At 35.8% G+C, this 17,392-nt stretch overlaps 1 protein-coding gene across 10 annotated transcripts in view; it reads left to right on the top strand.

The window, feature by feature from the left end:
* CSPP1 (centrosome and spindle pole associated protein 1) overlaps positions 1–17,392 on the top strand; it is a 132,598-nt gene that overhangs the window by 87,281 nt on the left and 27,925 nt on the right. For all 10 annotated transcript variants that reach the window (XM_077751774.1, XM_077751771.1, XM_077751773.1 and 7 more), the window contains 4 exons: positions 2,856–2,985; positions 4,830–4,977; positions 10,876–11,028; positions 15,605–15,717. In XM_077751774.1, the coding sequence (XP_077607900.1) occupies positions 2,856–2,985; positions 4,830–4,977; positions 10,876–11,028; positions 15,605–15,717 (544 nt within the window). The remainder of the gene's footprint in view (positions 1–2,855; positions 2,986–4,829; positions 4,978–10,875; positions 11,029–15,604; positions 15,718–17,392) is intronic.

The following is a 17,392-nucleotide window of genomic DNA, read 5'->3' as shown; positions in this document are numbered from 1 at the left end:
GGTAATTACCCATCGGGTAATCACCATACTGTATTCCACTGAAGTGGTATTATTTTTTTATTCCTGACAACTGTACACAAAGGTTCCAATTTCTCTACCTCCTCACCAACACTTGTTATTTATTTTTTTTTTTTTGATAATAGCCATCCTAATGGGTATGAAATGTTATCTCATTGTGATTTTGATTTGCATTTCCTTATAATTACTGATGTTGAGAAAAGTTTCATGTACTTATTGATCATTTGCTTGTCTTTAGAGAAATGTCTATTCACAAGTCCTTAGCGGATTTTTTAATTGGGTGGTTTGTTTTTATGTTGATGAGTTTTAAGAGTTCTCTATATATTATAGATATTAACTTCTTATCAGATAAATGATTTGCAAATATTTTTCCCCATTCTTTGTGTTGCCTTTTTACTGTGTTGGTAGCTATAGCAACAATATAGATGCAAGCAAATTTTTAATCTTTATGAAGTTTGACCTATTGTTTTTCTTTTATTGACTGTGTCGTTGGTGACACATCCAGGAAATCATTGCCAAATCACATGTTGTGAAGCTTTTGCCCTATGTTTTCTTCTAAGAATTTTATGGGTTTTGGTCTTAAATTGAGGATTTTGATCCATTTTGAGTTAACTTTGGTATAAAGTATTATTAAGAGTCCAGCTTCATTCTTTACATGTGGATATCATTTTGTTAGCATCATTTATTGAAAAGACTGTTCTTTTCCTATTTTATGGTCATGGCACCCTTGTAAAAATTATTTGACTTCACATGCATATGTTTAGTTCTGAGCCCTCTATTCATTTGTTCTATATGTCTGTCTATATGCCTGCACCATGCTATTTTGATTACTGTAGCTTTGTAGTAAGTTTTGAAATCAGGAAGTGTGAGTCTTGGAGCTTGTTCTTTTTCAAAAAATTTTTTGACTATTTGAAGTCCCTTGAGATTCCATATAAATTTTAGTAAGGTTTTTCTATTTTTGCAGAAAACACCATTGAGATTTAGATTAGGCTTGCATTGAATCTGTACATCACGTTGGGTAGTATTAACACTGGAGCAATATTAAATCTCCTAATCCATAAATAGGGGATGTGTTTCCATTTACTAATGTCCTCTAATTTCTTACAGAAGTGTTTTGTAGTATCCTATCATTGCTTAATTTTTGTGTGCATGTGTGGAACAGGGTCTTTTTGTGAGTGTGGAATCTTTTAGGGTTTTCTATATGTAAGATCATATCATCAATGAACAGAGATTTACTTATATTCCAGTTTGGATGCCTTTTACTTATTTTTCTATCCTAATTGGTCTGGCTACCACTTCCGGTACCGTGTTGAATAAAATAGGTAAAAGTGGGTGCCTTGTTTCAGATGTTAGAGGAAAAGCTTTCAGTTTTGAAAATACAGCATTTATTAATTGTTGAGGCAGTTTTCTTTTATTTGTAGTTATTTGTAGTCTTTTTATCAAGAATGATTGTTGAATTTTATCTATTTCTTTTCCTGCATCAATTGAGATGATTATGTGTATGTTTTGCTTTTTGTTTTTGTTTGCTTTTTTCTGTTAATGTGGTATATAATATTGATTTTTTTTGTATGTTGAACCATCCTTGTATTCCAAGAATAAATCCCCTCCCTGGCCATAGTGTTTAATCCTTTTAGTAGGCTTTTGAATTTGTCTTGCTACTATTTTGTTGAGGAACTTTACAGTAGTGGTCATGAGTGATACTGGTCTGTAGTTTTCTTGTAGCATCTTTGGTGTTGATATCAGGGTAGTACTGGCTTCCTAGCATGAGTTAGGATGTCTTTCCCCTTCAAGTTTTTGGAAAACTTTCAGAAGGATTGATGTTAGTGTTCCTTCCTCCTTCCTTCCTTCTTTCATTCCTTCCTTCTGTTTATTTATTTTTGAGGGAGGAAGTGGGAGACAGAATCCTAAGCAGGCTCCACACTGTCAACATGGAGCCTGATGCAGGGCTCAAACCCATGAGCCCATGAGTGACCTGAGCCAAAAGCAAGGGTCAGATGTTCAATTGACTGAGCTACCCAGGTGTCCCTGTGTTAGTTTTCCTTTTGAGTGTTTGGTAGAATTCACCTTTGAAGCCATCAGGTCCGAGGCTTTACTCTGTCACAAAAATTTAAAGAATTTTTTTAATGTTTATTTATTTTTGAGAGAAAGAGACAGAGTGCAAGTGTGGGAAGGGTAGAGAGAGAGAGAGGGAGGCACAGAATCTGAAGCAGACTCCAGGATCTGACCTCTCAGCTCAGAGCCGAAGGTGGGGCTCAAACCTGCTAACTATGAGATCATGACCTGAGCTCAAGTCAGAAGCTTAACTGAGCCACCCAGGTGCCCCTATTGCTTGAGATTTGTATGACCATATGTTCTAAGTTTTTCCTTTTTTGATTCATTCCAAGCTTTTCAAAAATTTAAATTTCATTTGGGACAGTCAGACTTTTTACTTTAATGTTATTGTTTTATTTTTGAAATGGCTAAGAAGTTGAAGTACATTTATTAAGTACATTGTTATGAGAGATTTCCACTGTATTATTTTTTTGCATTCAGAAAAGTGCATAAGTCATATACATATTGCTTGATGAATTATCACAAAGCGTTTACTCCCATTTAACTGCCACATAGGTCAAGAAATAGATCTAAAAATTTAAAAGGTCCATTAGTTGTGAAAACAGAGACTGTGGAGAGAGCTTATAGTAAGGGGACATTTACTTAAGGATTTCTCTTTGACCCACAGAGAAACATTTTACCCTATTTTTAAATCTACTTAAATGCTATGCTGTTTCAAAGCATAGCTTTGTGTTGTATTCTTGCTTTGTCATAAATGGATATACATTGTTGTGTACTTGATGTAGGAATATGGTTGGACAGAGCGATCTGAAAATCACAAGTGATCGAGCAATAAATTCAGGATTATTTTTTGAAGATAAACCAAACCCTCCAAAACAGTCACTTCAGTCTTACCAAGAAGCTTTGCAGCAACAGGTATTCATTTATTCATTTGTTCATTCGTACATTTAATATTGAACATCTTGTGTGTTAACACAGTGGTCCCTTGGAGTTCTGTGTGGCAGAGGAACTGTATGTTATACAATGAATAGATTTTAAATTCCTGGCATAGTCAGGGAATGGAATTGACGTGGGAGGAGGAGCTGAAATGTCAGATTATGCTGGATTGTGAAGTTTAGCTAATAAGGAGTTTTCAGTTCCATTCTGTTATGGGTAGCCCAAAGGAGGAGGTTTTAAGCCAGAGAGCGAAAGGAATAGTTAATGTGAACAGCTTTAAAAGTTTCAGGAGGATAGCTGGTTGTGATGTCTATGATTAGGAAAGAGATGTAGCAGAGAAACTCTAAAACTATTGAGGCAGTCCAGACAGGAGGTAATGAGGCCCTGAACCAGACAGGGAAGATGGAAGAATATCCAGAAGGCAACTCTGGGATTTACTGATAGGACTTAGATATAGGGAATGAGAGAGAGTAGGTGGCCTGAAGATGATGCTGTGTGTTGTAATCTACGTGAATGATGAGACTATGAATATGAACTAAGAGAAAAATGAAGCAGAACGCTTTTAGGGAGGAGGATAATAGGTTCTATTGTAGTTTGTAATATTTGAAGAGAGCTTATTTAAAAGTAATTTTATCAAATGTTTGGGGTTTTTTGGGGAATATCCATATATCTCTGAGAGGATCCTGGAATTATGGGTAGGTATATGTCCACCTGAGGTACTTTTCTGTAATGTTCCACTGAATTTCTTCCTTTTTTTTTTTTTATTAAAAATTTTTTTTTTAATCTTTACTTTTGAGAGAGAGACAGAGCATGAGCACAGGAGGGAAGAGAGAGGGAGACACAGAATTCGAAGCAGGGTCCACGCTCTGAGCTGTCAGCACAGAGCCCAACGTGGGGCTTGAACTCATGAACCATTAGATCATGACCTGACCGAAGTCGGATGCTCAGCTGACTGAGGCACCCAGATGCCCCACCACTAGATTTCTTCTAAAGCTCCTTTTGTTTAGTCTTTATACGGACAACCTCCTTGAAAATGGATTTTTTTTTTAAATTAGAAGATTATTTTTTGGATGGTAGGTTTCTACAAATAAAAGACTGAATTTATCTATTTTCAAGTGAGCATATTAACAAACACCAGTGACAAAATTAGATTTCCTAATTCTAGAATTTTATTTCATGCACGTGACGACTTCCATGGCCCTGTTGGAGTGGGTGCTTAAATTTTCTATGTACGTGCTTATGATTTTAAAAGTAACTTCCCAAAGTTACTTGGTACTTGTTCACTGCCTCTCCAGATGTCCCTAGAGACCCACCCCTGTGCTCACACTAGATGAGAAGACTGTAGCCCAGAATTGTCCAGCTTCTCTGAATGCTGAGAATGGGGTTGGTCCCGGGTAGGATAAGTCTGGTACGGTGGGGAAGCAGTTTGTGGCTGGCCAGGGCCCAGGAAAGGGGAAATGGAAAAGGGAAGTAGGGCGGCCCTCTTGGTCCTCATGCAGCTGGTGACTTGGGAGGAAGTGGCTCAGGGAGACGTTTGGGGGTGAGGGGAGGACTTGGTTCAGTCTCAGCTGCATCGGTGGCTGGGCAGGTGCTCGTGGCGTGATGTAAGGGGCCAGCAGCTGTTTATTCTAGCCAAGGGAATGTTTTTAAATTGAGGATTCCATTGACTTATGGTTTTAAATTTTATATAAAGTGAAGTAGGCTGGAAAAAAATTTTTTCCAGGTTTTTTTCTCTAATAAGAAAACTAAAACTGATATTAGAACTAAACTTTTTGTATCAAAATACTTGTCAGCACTTGTAAATATCCCTTAATGTTCTCAAGATTCGGGAAAGAGAAGAAAGAAGGAAGCGAGAACGTGAAGAAAAAGAAGAATATGAAGCTAAATTAGAAGCTGAAATGAGGAGTTACAACCCCTGGGGGCGCGGGGGCGGAGGCGCTCCTCTGAGGGACGCGGCAGGAGATCTGATAAGTATGTTACTGACATGGATCCTTTGTTTCTAAAAGAAACTGAACTATTTTTAAATTTTTAAAACTGGAGAGTAGAAGTGGGAATTGTAGCCTCTAAGGCAAGGTCTCCTTTTACGTAGCTTAATGCAAAAGAAGTGTTTTGCAATAAATGTGGTAGCAGCTGGGAAAGTCTTTTTTCCTTAGAGAACTATTTAACTTGTTACACATTTTTCATCCTCTAGTGATAACTCAGTTGTAGAGAAAAACTCATGTTAATTGGTAAGTTTTTATTCAAGCTAGTAGTTAGATTTAAAAAAAATCCTAGTAAAAAAATAAAGCCTTTATTAAAATTTTTTAACTAGTTAAAAATATTTAAAATAGATGAGCTGAAATAGTTGTGAAATGTGGTGTTTCATATATAGCCATATACCTGCATAGTGCAAAACTCTGTTAAAAAATAAAGACCTGATCTCAGAAACTTTCTGGCAGGTTGTAAAATCATATTGATGTGTCTTTTCAGTTAGTATCCTCAAAAATGTTTGCTTTAAAACCACATGGCAAAGCACTTAGAAAAAAGAGGCCTTACACAACTTGTTATATATATTAGCATGGTTTCTATTAACTTTTAGATAAGAATAAAAGTAGACAAAGATGGATTTTTGAAAATTGTTTCGTTAGAAATGAGAAATGAAAAATAGAAACCCATTACATGGTAAAAATAAAGATTTCTTGTTGTTCTTTAGATATTACACGTTAATTATAGTGATAGTTGAGGGATGAAGTATCCAGAATACTTTTTGGATATTGAGTTATTAAGAGTTCCTAAATAGTAGGCTTTTGCCTCTTTGTTAAAGATGGCATTTTAAAAAACAGTTGTATTTGAGGCCCACTGAAGTTGCTGAGATGGCTCTTTTCTCCTCATGGTTTTGAAAACTGGAACTCTTCACTCTTTATAGATGAGAAAAGTGTAGGTGATACATAGATAAACATTTTTTATTTCAAAAGTTAAATGTTTATTTGAATAGATATTAGAAAAACACTGCTTTTTCATTTAAGGATAGTGCTGTAACATTTCTTTTTAAAGTACAGGTATTAGTCCAGGCATTTAACAAAAAGTGCTCTAAGAAACAACCCCTATTTCTCAGAGGCTCGAGGCTTAAGGTTTAAGGCAGTCAAAGTTTACTTCTCAGTAAAACATTTTTGTTTTTTAATTGATTTTTGAGAGAGAAAGAGAGTGCACACGAGCAGGGGAGGAGCAGAGAGAGGGAGAGAGTGAATCCCAAGCAGGCTCTGCATGGTTAGTGCAGAGCCGGATGCAGGGCTTGAGCCCATAAACTGTGAGATCGTGACTGAGCTGAAATCGAGTCTGACATTTACTGACTGAGCCACCCAGGTGCCCCAGTTATGTCATATTCTGATGCTATTTGGGTGGTTTCTGTTGTATTTCGAATACGTAGAAAGGATCTGTGTTTTGCATCATGTGATGATAACCAAGACCATATATCCTCTGTACTTTACTAATGTTTGCTAGTTTTAATTTGCTGGCTTTTCTAGTTACTCCTGTGGTATCTTTGATCTTTTATTACAAAGAAAGAAATTTAATGTGCATCCTTAGCTCTCCTAGGGAAGATCTCTGATCTCTTTATAAGAGGAATTGTTATTAATAAATGTTAAAATCTATTACCCATACGATTGGAATAATAGCAACCCTTAAGTAAATATCTCTCATTTTTATTATTTGTATGACACTTAAAATCTGTTTCCTTTTTATGTTCTTTAAAGTTATTTTTTCAGGTTCCTATTAAAAAAACACACCACTATGTTCTAACATCTTTCATTGGGTAAATGAATAAACAAAATGTGGTACATTTATACAGTGGGATGCTACCCAGCATTAAAAGAGTGAACTGTTGATGCACATAATAACTTGGAAGGCTCTTCAAACGAATTATGCCAAGTGAAAGAAGCACCTTTCTAATGGTTCCATACATGTGTGTATTCTCAAAGTGACAACACAATAAGACAGATCAGTGGTTGCCGGGAGTATGGTTGGGGATAGAGCGTAACAAGAAAGAGATAGCAAGTTGGGGTATTTTGGGGTGATGAAACTGTCCCGGGTCCTGATTATGGTAGTGTTACAGGAATATCACGTTAAGTTTTTTTTAAAACTACACCAAAGTAAATCAGTAAAAAAAAATGGTTAACCAGTTTGAAAGATAACAGAAGTATCTCCTAGTTCTAACTGATTAATGAGAGTAAATGTTTCTTCCCATATATTTAAGCATTTGTGTTTCTTTTATGTATTGTATTTGCCCCAGTTAGATTTATGTCTGCTTTTATGTTGATTGTTGAGACACAATCTGCATAAGACAAAATTCACCCTTTAAAAAAAAAAAGTTTTATTTATTTATTTTTGAGAGAGAGTGAGAGAGAGCTCATGAGTGTGTGTGAGTGGGGGAGGGGCACAGAGGGAAGAGAGAATCCCAAGCAGGCTCCGAGCTGTCAGCACAGAGCCTGATACAGGGCTCCGTCTCATGAATGGTGAGATCATGACCTGAGCCGAAATCGAGTCAGATGCTTAACTGACCAAGCCACCCAGGACCCCCAGATTCACCCTTTATTATTCAGTTAGTTTTGACAACTGATTCCAATAGCCACTGCCACAATCAAGATATAGAACATTTCCAATATCCAGCTCCATACCATTGCCAACCTCTGATCTGCATTCTAACACAATAGTATATTCACTTTTGTGTCTCTTTTTTATAGTTTAACATTTTTGAGATTTATTTATGTTCATGTATATGCCTTTAGTTTACTTCTTTTTATTACTGAATAGTATTGCACTGTGTGGAGGTACCACAATTGTTTATCCTTTTACCAGATGATGGATATTTGGGTTGTTTACAATTTAAGGCTATTATAAATAAAACTGTTATAAACATTCACCTGCAAGTCTTTATGTGAACATAAATTTTAATTTTTGGGGGGGGTAAATGTACAGAAATGGAATTGCTAGGGTGTATAGTAGGTGTATATTTAACTTCATAAGAAACAGACCATTTCCCAAAGTGGTTGTTCTATTTTGAAGCACAGATTTCTGGTTGCTTGGCATCCTCATCAGCGCTCATAATTGTTCTTTGGAATTTCAGCCTTTCTAGTAAGTAGGTAGAATATATCATTTTTTTTTTTAAATAAAACTTTTTATATTGAAATAACTCATCAAGACTTAGAAGAGTTGCGAAGATACGGAGGGTACCCTTTACCTCGTTTCCCTTAATGTTAACATCTTGGTGTAGTGACCAAAACTAGAAATTAAAATGGATATGATGCTATTAAATAAATTACAGACTTTATTTGGATTTTCCTTTATCTTTTTCTGTTCCAGACTCTGGTCCAGGATCCCACATTGCATGTAGTTGTCATGTCTCTTTAGTCTCCTTCAAGCTGGTAGTTCCTCTATCTTTCTGTGTCTTAATTGTTTAAATATATAAAATAGCTTTATTGAGATCTGATTTTCGATGCCACAGAATTTATCCCTTTTAAAGTATACAATTCATCAGTTTTTACTATATTCACAAAGCTGTGCTACAGTCACACAATTTTATAACATTTTGTATTGCCTTGATACTTTTGTTGAAAATCAGTTGACTATAAAGTTATTTATGGACGCTTATGTTCTGTTCCATTGATCTAGGTATCTCTCCTTATGCCTGTGTTATGCTGTCTTGATTACCGTAGCTTTGTAGGAGGTTTTGAAATTGAGAAGTGTGACTCTTCCAACTTTGTACTTCTTTTTCAAGATTGTTTTGTCAACTTGACTTCCCTTTTTCATATAAATTTTACTCTTGGTTGTCAATCTGAACAAAAAAAACTGTGGTGGGATTTTCATGGAGATTGCATTGACTTTACAGGTCAATTTGGGATGGCCATCATCTTAACTGTATTGAGTCTTGATACATGAATGTGGAATATTTATCTACTTATTTTTATTAGTTAACTTCTTTTATCAGTATTTTGCCGTTTTCAGATTTTGTAACATATTTTGTTAATTGTATCCATAAGTATTTCGTGTGTTTTAATGCTGTTTTAAATGATAATATTAAAAAATTCCAGTATCCATTTGTTCATTGACAGTATATAGAAAGACAGTTGATCTTTTTATGTTCTTGTTTAACTCATCAGTTTTATTAGGTTTTTTTTTTGGTTTTTTGTTGTAGGTTCTTTGGGATTTTTTTAATGTGGGCAGTTATCTGCAAACATTTACTTCTTCCTTTCCGTATGAATGCCTTTCAGTTATTTTGGTGGATTTGCAGTGACTAGGAACTCTAGTACAGTGTTTAGAAATGTAGACAACAGACATTCTTGTCTTATCATCTGGAAAGCATTCAGTCTTGGCTGTAAGTTTTTTGTAGATTTTTAAAAATCCGGTCTAGGACATTCTCTTCTATTCTTGCTCAGAGTTTTCATCATGAATGTTTGTTGAATTTTATCAGGTGATTTTTCTACATCTTTTGAAGTGATAATTTCATCTTTCTTACTCTGTTGATATATGGTGAATTACCGTGACTGATTTTTTAAAGATTATAATCATGTATTGCTAGTTTCCTTTTACTTGTTTTTAATGTTTTGTTTTTTTATCTTTGAGAGAGAGAGACCGAGAGCAGGTGGGTCAAGGGCAGAGAGAGGGAGATACAGGGTCTGAAGCAGGTTCCAGGCTGCAAGCTGTCAGCACAGAGCCTGTTGTGGGGCTCAAACTTGTGAACCCTGAGATCATGACTGAAACTGAAGTCAGATGCTTAACCGACTGAATCCCTCCCTGGTGCCTCTATGCTGACTGATTTTTTAAATGGTGAACTGCCTTTCTCCTGATATAAACCCTATTTAATTTAATTTTATTATTATTTGTTTTTACATGTTGTAGAATTTAATTTGCTAGTATTTTGTTAGAGTACTTTGCATCTTGGCTCATAAGGGATCATTGATTTTCTTATAATTTTGTCTGGCTTTGGTATCAGGATGATGCTGACCTCACAAATATGAATTGGGAAAAGTTTCCTCTTCTGTTGGTAGAATTCACCAGTGAACCCATTGGGGCTGGGAATTTTCTTTTTGGGAATCTTTTAAACTATGAATTAAATTTTTTTAAATCAATTGTTTTTTTAAAGTTTGTTTATTTTTGAGACAGTGTGACTGGGAGAGAGACAGAGACAAAGAGAGAGATTCCCAAGCAGGCTGTACCCTATCAGTCCAGAGCCTAATGTGGGACTCAAACCCACAAACTGTGAGGTTATGCCCTGAGCTGAAGTCAGGCACTTAACTGACTGAGCCCCCCAAGTACCCCTGAATTCAACTTCTTTAATAGATAAAGACATTCAGTTTATCTATTTCTTCTTGTGTGAACTTTTGTGGTTTGAATCATTAAAGGAATTTATCCATTTCACCTATTAAAATAATTTATTGGCTTAAAATTGTTAACAGTATTTTATTATATTTAAAAAAAATTTTAATGTTTTATTTATTTCTGAGAGAGAGAGAGAGGCAGTGTGAGTAGGGGAGGGTCAGAGAGAGAGGGAGACACAGACTCTGAAACAGGCTCCAGGCTCTGAGCTGTCAGCACAGAGCCCGACGTGGGGCTCGAACCCACGAACCGCGAGAGCATGACCTGAGCCGAAGCCGGACGCTTAACCGACTGAGCCACCCAGAGGCCCCTGTCTCAACTGATTTTATTTCGTAAGGTTATTTTTTGAAAATCTTTTTAGAGGTTTTAATAATTCTGTTTCTGTTTTCAGGGCACCAAGATACCATTGAATTATTCCAACTTTCTCCTATCGTTTCTCTCTGTTTCTCTACTCTAAGAAAATGTATTAAGCATATTAATTATAGAAATGTATCTGTTGAATTTATTTTTCCCTCTCAGCTGATTTGAATAGGATGCACAGACAAAATATAGATGCCTACCATAACCCAGGTGTGAGAACATATGAAGATAAAAAGGCTGTTGTATCTCTAGACCAAAATTTGGCCACCTCACATGCTGAGAACTTAGAAGATTCTGCAAATAAAAACTCAGGTTTTTAATCACTTTCTATTTTTGTTTGTTTGTTTTGCATTTCTAAAGTTGTTCAGTAATATTTCTCTTCTTTTGTCTGACAAAATTCATATTGTGATTTTGAGAGTTTGGGTACTCAGAGTCAGGAAGCGTAACACATTATTCATGTTATTTACAATACCTTTTCTTAACTGTTTTCTTAAGTATTTGAAAGTGAATAGGGCAATATAGTTTGCTTCTTAATACTATGTATTTCTTCTGAGCTTTATAACTTACATATACTTTAGCCTCTGCTAAAATTTTTATTTTGCTGGTGGGAGGACATTTCTTAAAATCAAATAGTCTCTTTACACATACACAAATAGTCTCTTTTGCTTCTTACACTTGTAGTTGTTTGAATTAGTGAAAATGGATAAGATGTGATTGATATATTGTACAAAGAAACTTTATTTGTTATATTTTATTTTAATTGTTTTGTTTTTTTTGCTTATTTTGTAGTCATTTACCTTCTTTGTAAAGCCACAAAGTACAGAGAAATGAAGTTTAATATTTTTAAAAGTTTAATTCGCTCTCTGATCAAATCTCCATTTCTTACGCAAATATCTTTTTTTAAACTATTTATTTATTTTTTAATTTTTTTTTTTTTATTTCTAGGAGAGAGAGAGAGACAGCATGAGCAGGGGAGGGTCAGAGAGAGAGAGGGAGTCACAGACTGAAACAGGCTCCAGGCTCTGAGCTGGCAGTCAGCACAGAGCCCGACGCGGGGCTCGAACCCACGAACCGCGAGATCATGACCCAAGCAAAAGTCGGACGCTTAACCGACTAAGCCACCCAGGCGCCCCTGTATTTATTTATTTTAGAGAGCATGTGTGTGCATGTGCACATGGGGTAGGGGCAGAGAGAGAGAGGAGAGAGAGAATCCCAAAGCAGACTCTGTGCTATCTGCACAGATCCCGACATGGGGGTCAAACTCAAGAACTGTGATATCATGACCTGAGGTGAAATCAGGAGTTGGATGCTTAACTGACTGAGCCTCTCCAGGCACCCATTAAGGAAATATCTTTGATTTGCTATTAAACAACATTCGTAAAGGTTCTATGAATAGAAAACTATTCAGTATCTTTCTTTATGACTTGGCAGGAAAAGTTGTCAGCATCTTTTTTTAATCAAGTGTATATGAAAATATCTTAAATATTTAAAAATCAAAGGAATTAAAAAATATTTTGTACATATGCTGTACTGTATTTTTATGCCTATAAAAAAACTATTTACCACAAATTTGGCTTTTGTACTTCCACAAAAGTTTTTATTTTATACTAGAAAAGAACTTTACAATAGAAAGTTTTTCTGAAATATCCCTGACTGATTATAAAAATTTTAACCCATATGGAGGCGTCTGGATGGTTCAGTCAGGTGGGCGTCCCACTTTGGCTCAGGTCATGATCTGGTGGTCTGTGAGTTCGAGCCCCACATTGGGCTCTGTGCTGACAGCACAGCTCCTGGAGCCTGCTTCGGATTCTGTGTCTCCCTCACTCTCGGCTCCTCCCATGCTCACACACTCTCTCTCAAAACTAAACATTTAAAACAAATTAAAAAATTTTTTTAATTTTTTTTTTACATTTATTTATTTTTGAGAGACAGATTAAGACAGAGCATGAGCAGTGGAGGGGCAGAGAGAGGAGGAGACACAGAATCTGAAACAGGCTCCAAGCATTCAGCACAGAGCCTGACGCGGGGCTTGAACCCATGAACAGTGAGATCATGACCTGAGCCAAAGTCGGACGCTTAACCAACTGAGCCACTCAGGCGCCCCAATAAAATTTTTAACCCATATGATTATGTGCCAAACAGGCAGATTATGTAAGGAGCTATGATTAGAATCATTAACCTTTCATCTTTCAAGTCTTTGATGGTAGTGCTAATCTCTATGGCCTTTTTGAATACTTTAGGAAATGTCCTATTTGTGGTTTCCATGGACAGTCTCTTCCACTGTTGGATCTCTGATTACAAGAAGTACTTTCTTACTTTGACCCACAACAGATTTTTACCTAGCGGATTCAGTCTTCATTTTTGGAGCACTAAAATAAAAAGTTTTGATTTTGATGAAATTATTAATTTGACTCTCACTCTATGTCTGTAATAACCCAGTGTTCAGTAAAAACACCTTGCATTATTGAAGAGATTTTGACTTCTTTTTGATACATCATTATTTTTCTCTGCATGTGTTTCTTCTGGAAGTCTATATTGAGATCTCTGTGCCACATACTCCTTCTCTGCCCTTTACTTCCACAGCGGGTATTGTTGGTAGTTCTCCACCCAAAACTTTCTCCATCACAGTAATAACAATGTAGGCATCGAACTCTGCTTATCAAGCAGAAACACTGGAAAAATCAACAGTTCTATGGCCCCTTCCCAAGAAAACACACAAGCTTGATTCTTGAATACGCACAGCAGAATTTACTGACTGTTGTCTTTCAGCACACTGCCAGGGTTTTGGTGCTGGTATTTTGGCCAGGATGCTTAGTTTAAGAAACCATACAACATCATAAAATGTTAAAATTTCCCTTTTTTTGTGAATTGAAACTAAGAATTAACCTAAAATAAACTTTCTGAATACAAGAAACTATCTAGTCACCCAATTCCTTGCTGTGCCTGCATATATGTGTAAGTGTATATATGTTTATATATGTGTGTGATCACACATATATAGGTGGCATTTAATTTTTTAAAGGTCTTAGGGAACTTGAACATATCTGAAAATTAAATATTATAATGTGTGCTTAAAATTCATTTACCCTCTCATGTTCTGTCTTCATTAGGTCTGTTTGAGGCTGTTCCCAAAGTTCATTGTTTTTCTTTTACTTTTTGGTTTTAGAATGAAGAATCATATTTATCAAGTCTATACTAATTTGGCTTAAACTTAGTTTTTAGTTTCTTATGATGCCTAGAAAAACATTTCCATTTTCTTTGTATAGAGCACATGTTTCCTTATGATTTTATTTTTATAATTTACTTTTTTTAACGTTATTATTATTTTTTAATTTCTGAGAGAGAGAGAGAGACAGCATGAGCAGGGGAGGATCAGAGAGAGAGGGAGTCACAGACTGAAACAGGCTCCAGGCTCTGAGCTGTCAGCACAGAGCCCGACGTGGGGCTGGAACCCACGAACCATGAGATCATGACCTGAGCCGAAGTCGGACACTTAACTGACTGAGCCACCCAGGCACCCCTTTAAACTTTATTATTAAAAACTTAATTTTGTTTTGCTAATCCACCTTTTCACCATATTTTATTTTTATTTTTAAATATTTTATTTTTGAGAGAGAGAGCATGAACATAGGGGCAGAGAGAAAGGAGACAGAGCATCTGAAGTGGGTTCTGTGCTGACAGCAGAGAGCCTGACGTGGGTCTTGAACTCACAAACTGTAAGAGCATGACCCGCGCCTAAGTCCAACACTTAATTGACTGAGCCACCAGGTGCACCTTACCATACATAACATTTTAAGTATTGTTTTGACTTTCTGCTGATCTATTAAGTATTAATAAATTTAAATACAGAGGCAAAATAGACCTAAATGGCAGCTAAAATGCAAAGCATGAGTAAGAGAAATACATGATTTATATTGGTGGTATAAAGAATGAGTCAGCAACTAAAAAAATAATATAAAAAGTTATATAAGGCTTAAATTTATTTTTCTTGCATTTAAAGAGAGACTCCTGGCGTATAATTATTTTTCACATTGCCTTTATGAAATAATGTATAATCCTCCCCCAGAATGTATAATACTATTTATAGGAACATATAGCATATTTGTATTTTTCAGGTTTATATCCCCCCCCTTTTTTTTTTTTTTGAGAGAGAGAGAGTACACAAGTGGAGGAGAATGGTAGATGCAGAGAGAGAGAGAGAGAGAGAGAGAGAGAGGGGATCTTAAGCAGCCTCCATACTCAGCGCAGAGACCAATACAGGACTTGATCCCATGACCCTGGGAGCATGACCTGAGCTAAAATCAAGAGTTGGATGCTCCACTGATTGAGGCACCCAGCTGCCCCTATGTCCCGTTAATTTGATAGAATTTTTAAATAAAAATTGTCACAATGATTAAAAGAATGTTTCTATTTTGTAAAAAATGTTTATAGAGCTGGCTTTTAATCATTTGTGAACTACAGATAGAAAGAGTTTGGAATTACTAATTTTTTAAAACAATTTTAGAAACTTTTTAATATGTGTATACATAATACATTTTAATATGTAATTAAGCATCCCCTTAAGAAAAGGATATTCACACACATAAGAACTTAGATAGAGATGTACTTTTTTTTCTCTCCATATGTACCTTTGTTTCCTTGGTGTCTTTCAAATATCGATATATTAGGATTTTTAAACTACTTTGTATCACCATTTTTCTTTCTCTCATGACCTTTCACTGGTCTTCAGATTTAATATCAGCCTTTCTCTTCTGATTTTTTAACTCTGGACTTCCATAGTTAGCACATTTATTCAAAGTATGGATTTATTAGCAAACTTTATTCTTTAACCTTTGGAATATTCTAAGCATTATGTAATGGGATGTCTTTGCAAAATTTCTCTTTCAAGGTAATATGCAAACACAGAGCTCTCCTTTTGCTCGGGGAAATATATTTTGTGAGCCTCCAACTGAACTTCAGATTAAACAGCAAGAATTATACAAGAACTTTCTTCGTTTTCAGGTGAAGTACTTATTTGGTCACAGTTTCTAAGTTTTGTTGGAATTATAATAAGCCATACTTGCAAAGATTTTATCCACAGGATAAAGTATAAATTCTAAAATAATGCACAGTTATTTCAAATATCTCATTTATATCAAATATAGGTAGTACTAAAATGGTATTATTTCATTTATATCTGAAAAAGGAATATGGAAACATGTAGGCATGCCAGTTGTCTTAATCTTTTCTTTATGAAGTCAATTGTTAATGCTGAAATTTCTAAAACTTAAAGGCTTAAAATACTAATTTTTAGGCATAGAATGAGTCTTTCTAGATGCTTTTGTGTTAGTAGACAATCAAGTTTTTTCCCAAGCGATATGATATTCTTGACTCAGTACAGTTTGTAAGTTATTAAAAATCATACATAATCACATTTTGCAGTTATATGCCCCATTTATGTATGTAAGCAAATAGTATTTAAAAATAGTAGAAATTCCCAAATGAAGACACTTGAGCATCCAGTGTTTATTAAGCAAACAGACTTATTGAACTCTCATTCTGTGGCTACTCTTGTAGACAGAGGGCTGAATACTCGGGGTGGAGCCTGAGGTGAATGAGAAGGACTCACACTTTCTTCTCACCTGCACACCCCTTCCCACCCACACTTCTATCGCAGTGTCAGATTATATCCTATGGCCTGAGAGTCTTCCTTTGACATGACTTCTTACTTCTTTTGCTACTCAGAACCTGGCAGTAGCTTTTCTTTTCTACAGAAAATGTCCAGATTCCTTAGTTTGACTTCTAAGGCCAACTTCTTAAACAAATTCTTCTTAAGTTCTACTCAAACATGTCTAAACTGAACTAAACTGAACACTGGAATTAGTTTTTAGCATGTATTATTGAAGGATTTAAAAGATTGGAAGCAGGGGTATTTTACTACAGTGGCAACAATGGAAATGGATGGAAAGACCTTTCTAAGGATCAGCAAAGTGAATAGAGTTGTTGAATGTAGGAGAGCGGCATCAGAGGTCTCAATGGCATTGGCCACTCAAGCCAGGTAGCAGCTTATTCAGGGTCGGAGTCACTTTTGAGCCAGTGCTGGAACCCAGGTCTCCTGGATGTATTGCGCTTACGTTTCTAGAGAGCTCTACGTCTTTTCTCTAGTAATCGAGGAAGCTTTGACTATTATGAGTTTTAGAGTAAGTTTAGCCTTCAGTTCTCCCACCCTATAAACCCTCAGTGTACCTGTGAATATGGATTGTTCTCAAACGGTGGCCTACGTAGGTTTCTTTTAGCAGCCTCTTGAAACTCTGTCCCCCAAAATCTAACACAAAACTCTAAGAAAAGTTAAAATATCTAAATGTTACTTATTAGTATCAACACTAAACTGCCAGACAAGAAGAATCCCCAAACTTAAATGTTAAAAGAAATGTTATAAAATGTTCAAATCTGTGTGCAAAGATGGCAAGATAAGCCCTTAGCTCCAAGTCTGCATAAAAAAGGTATCCTGTTAAAGTTAATGCGGTAGAATCTTCATGTGGTTAGAATTTGATAAGTAACACACCCGAGTGTTTACATGTCATTTTTAATTACAGCTTTAGAAACGACTAGCAAATTTGATAAAAGATTTGCAGAACCCTTGAAGCACTTTTGTATGATACATTTTGAAAACCACTGACCTAGATGATAGCTTTCT

The sequence above is a fragment of the Crocuta crocuta genome, unplaced genomic scaffold (genome assembly GCF_008692635.1).
Source record: "Crocuta crocuta isolate KB4526 unplaced genomic scaffold, BGI_CrCroc_1.0 scaffold20, whole genome shotgun sequence".
Taxonomy (NCBI): domain Eukaryota; kingdom Metazoa; phylum Chordata; class Mammalia; order Carnivora; family Hyaenidae; genus Crocuta; species Crocuta crocuta.
The sequence above is the reverse complement of the archived record's forward strand: the minus strand, read 5'-3'. Positions and strand labels throughout refer to the sequence as shown.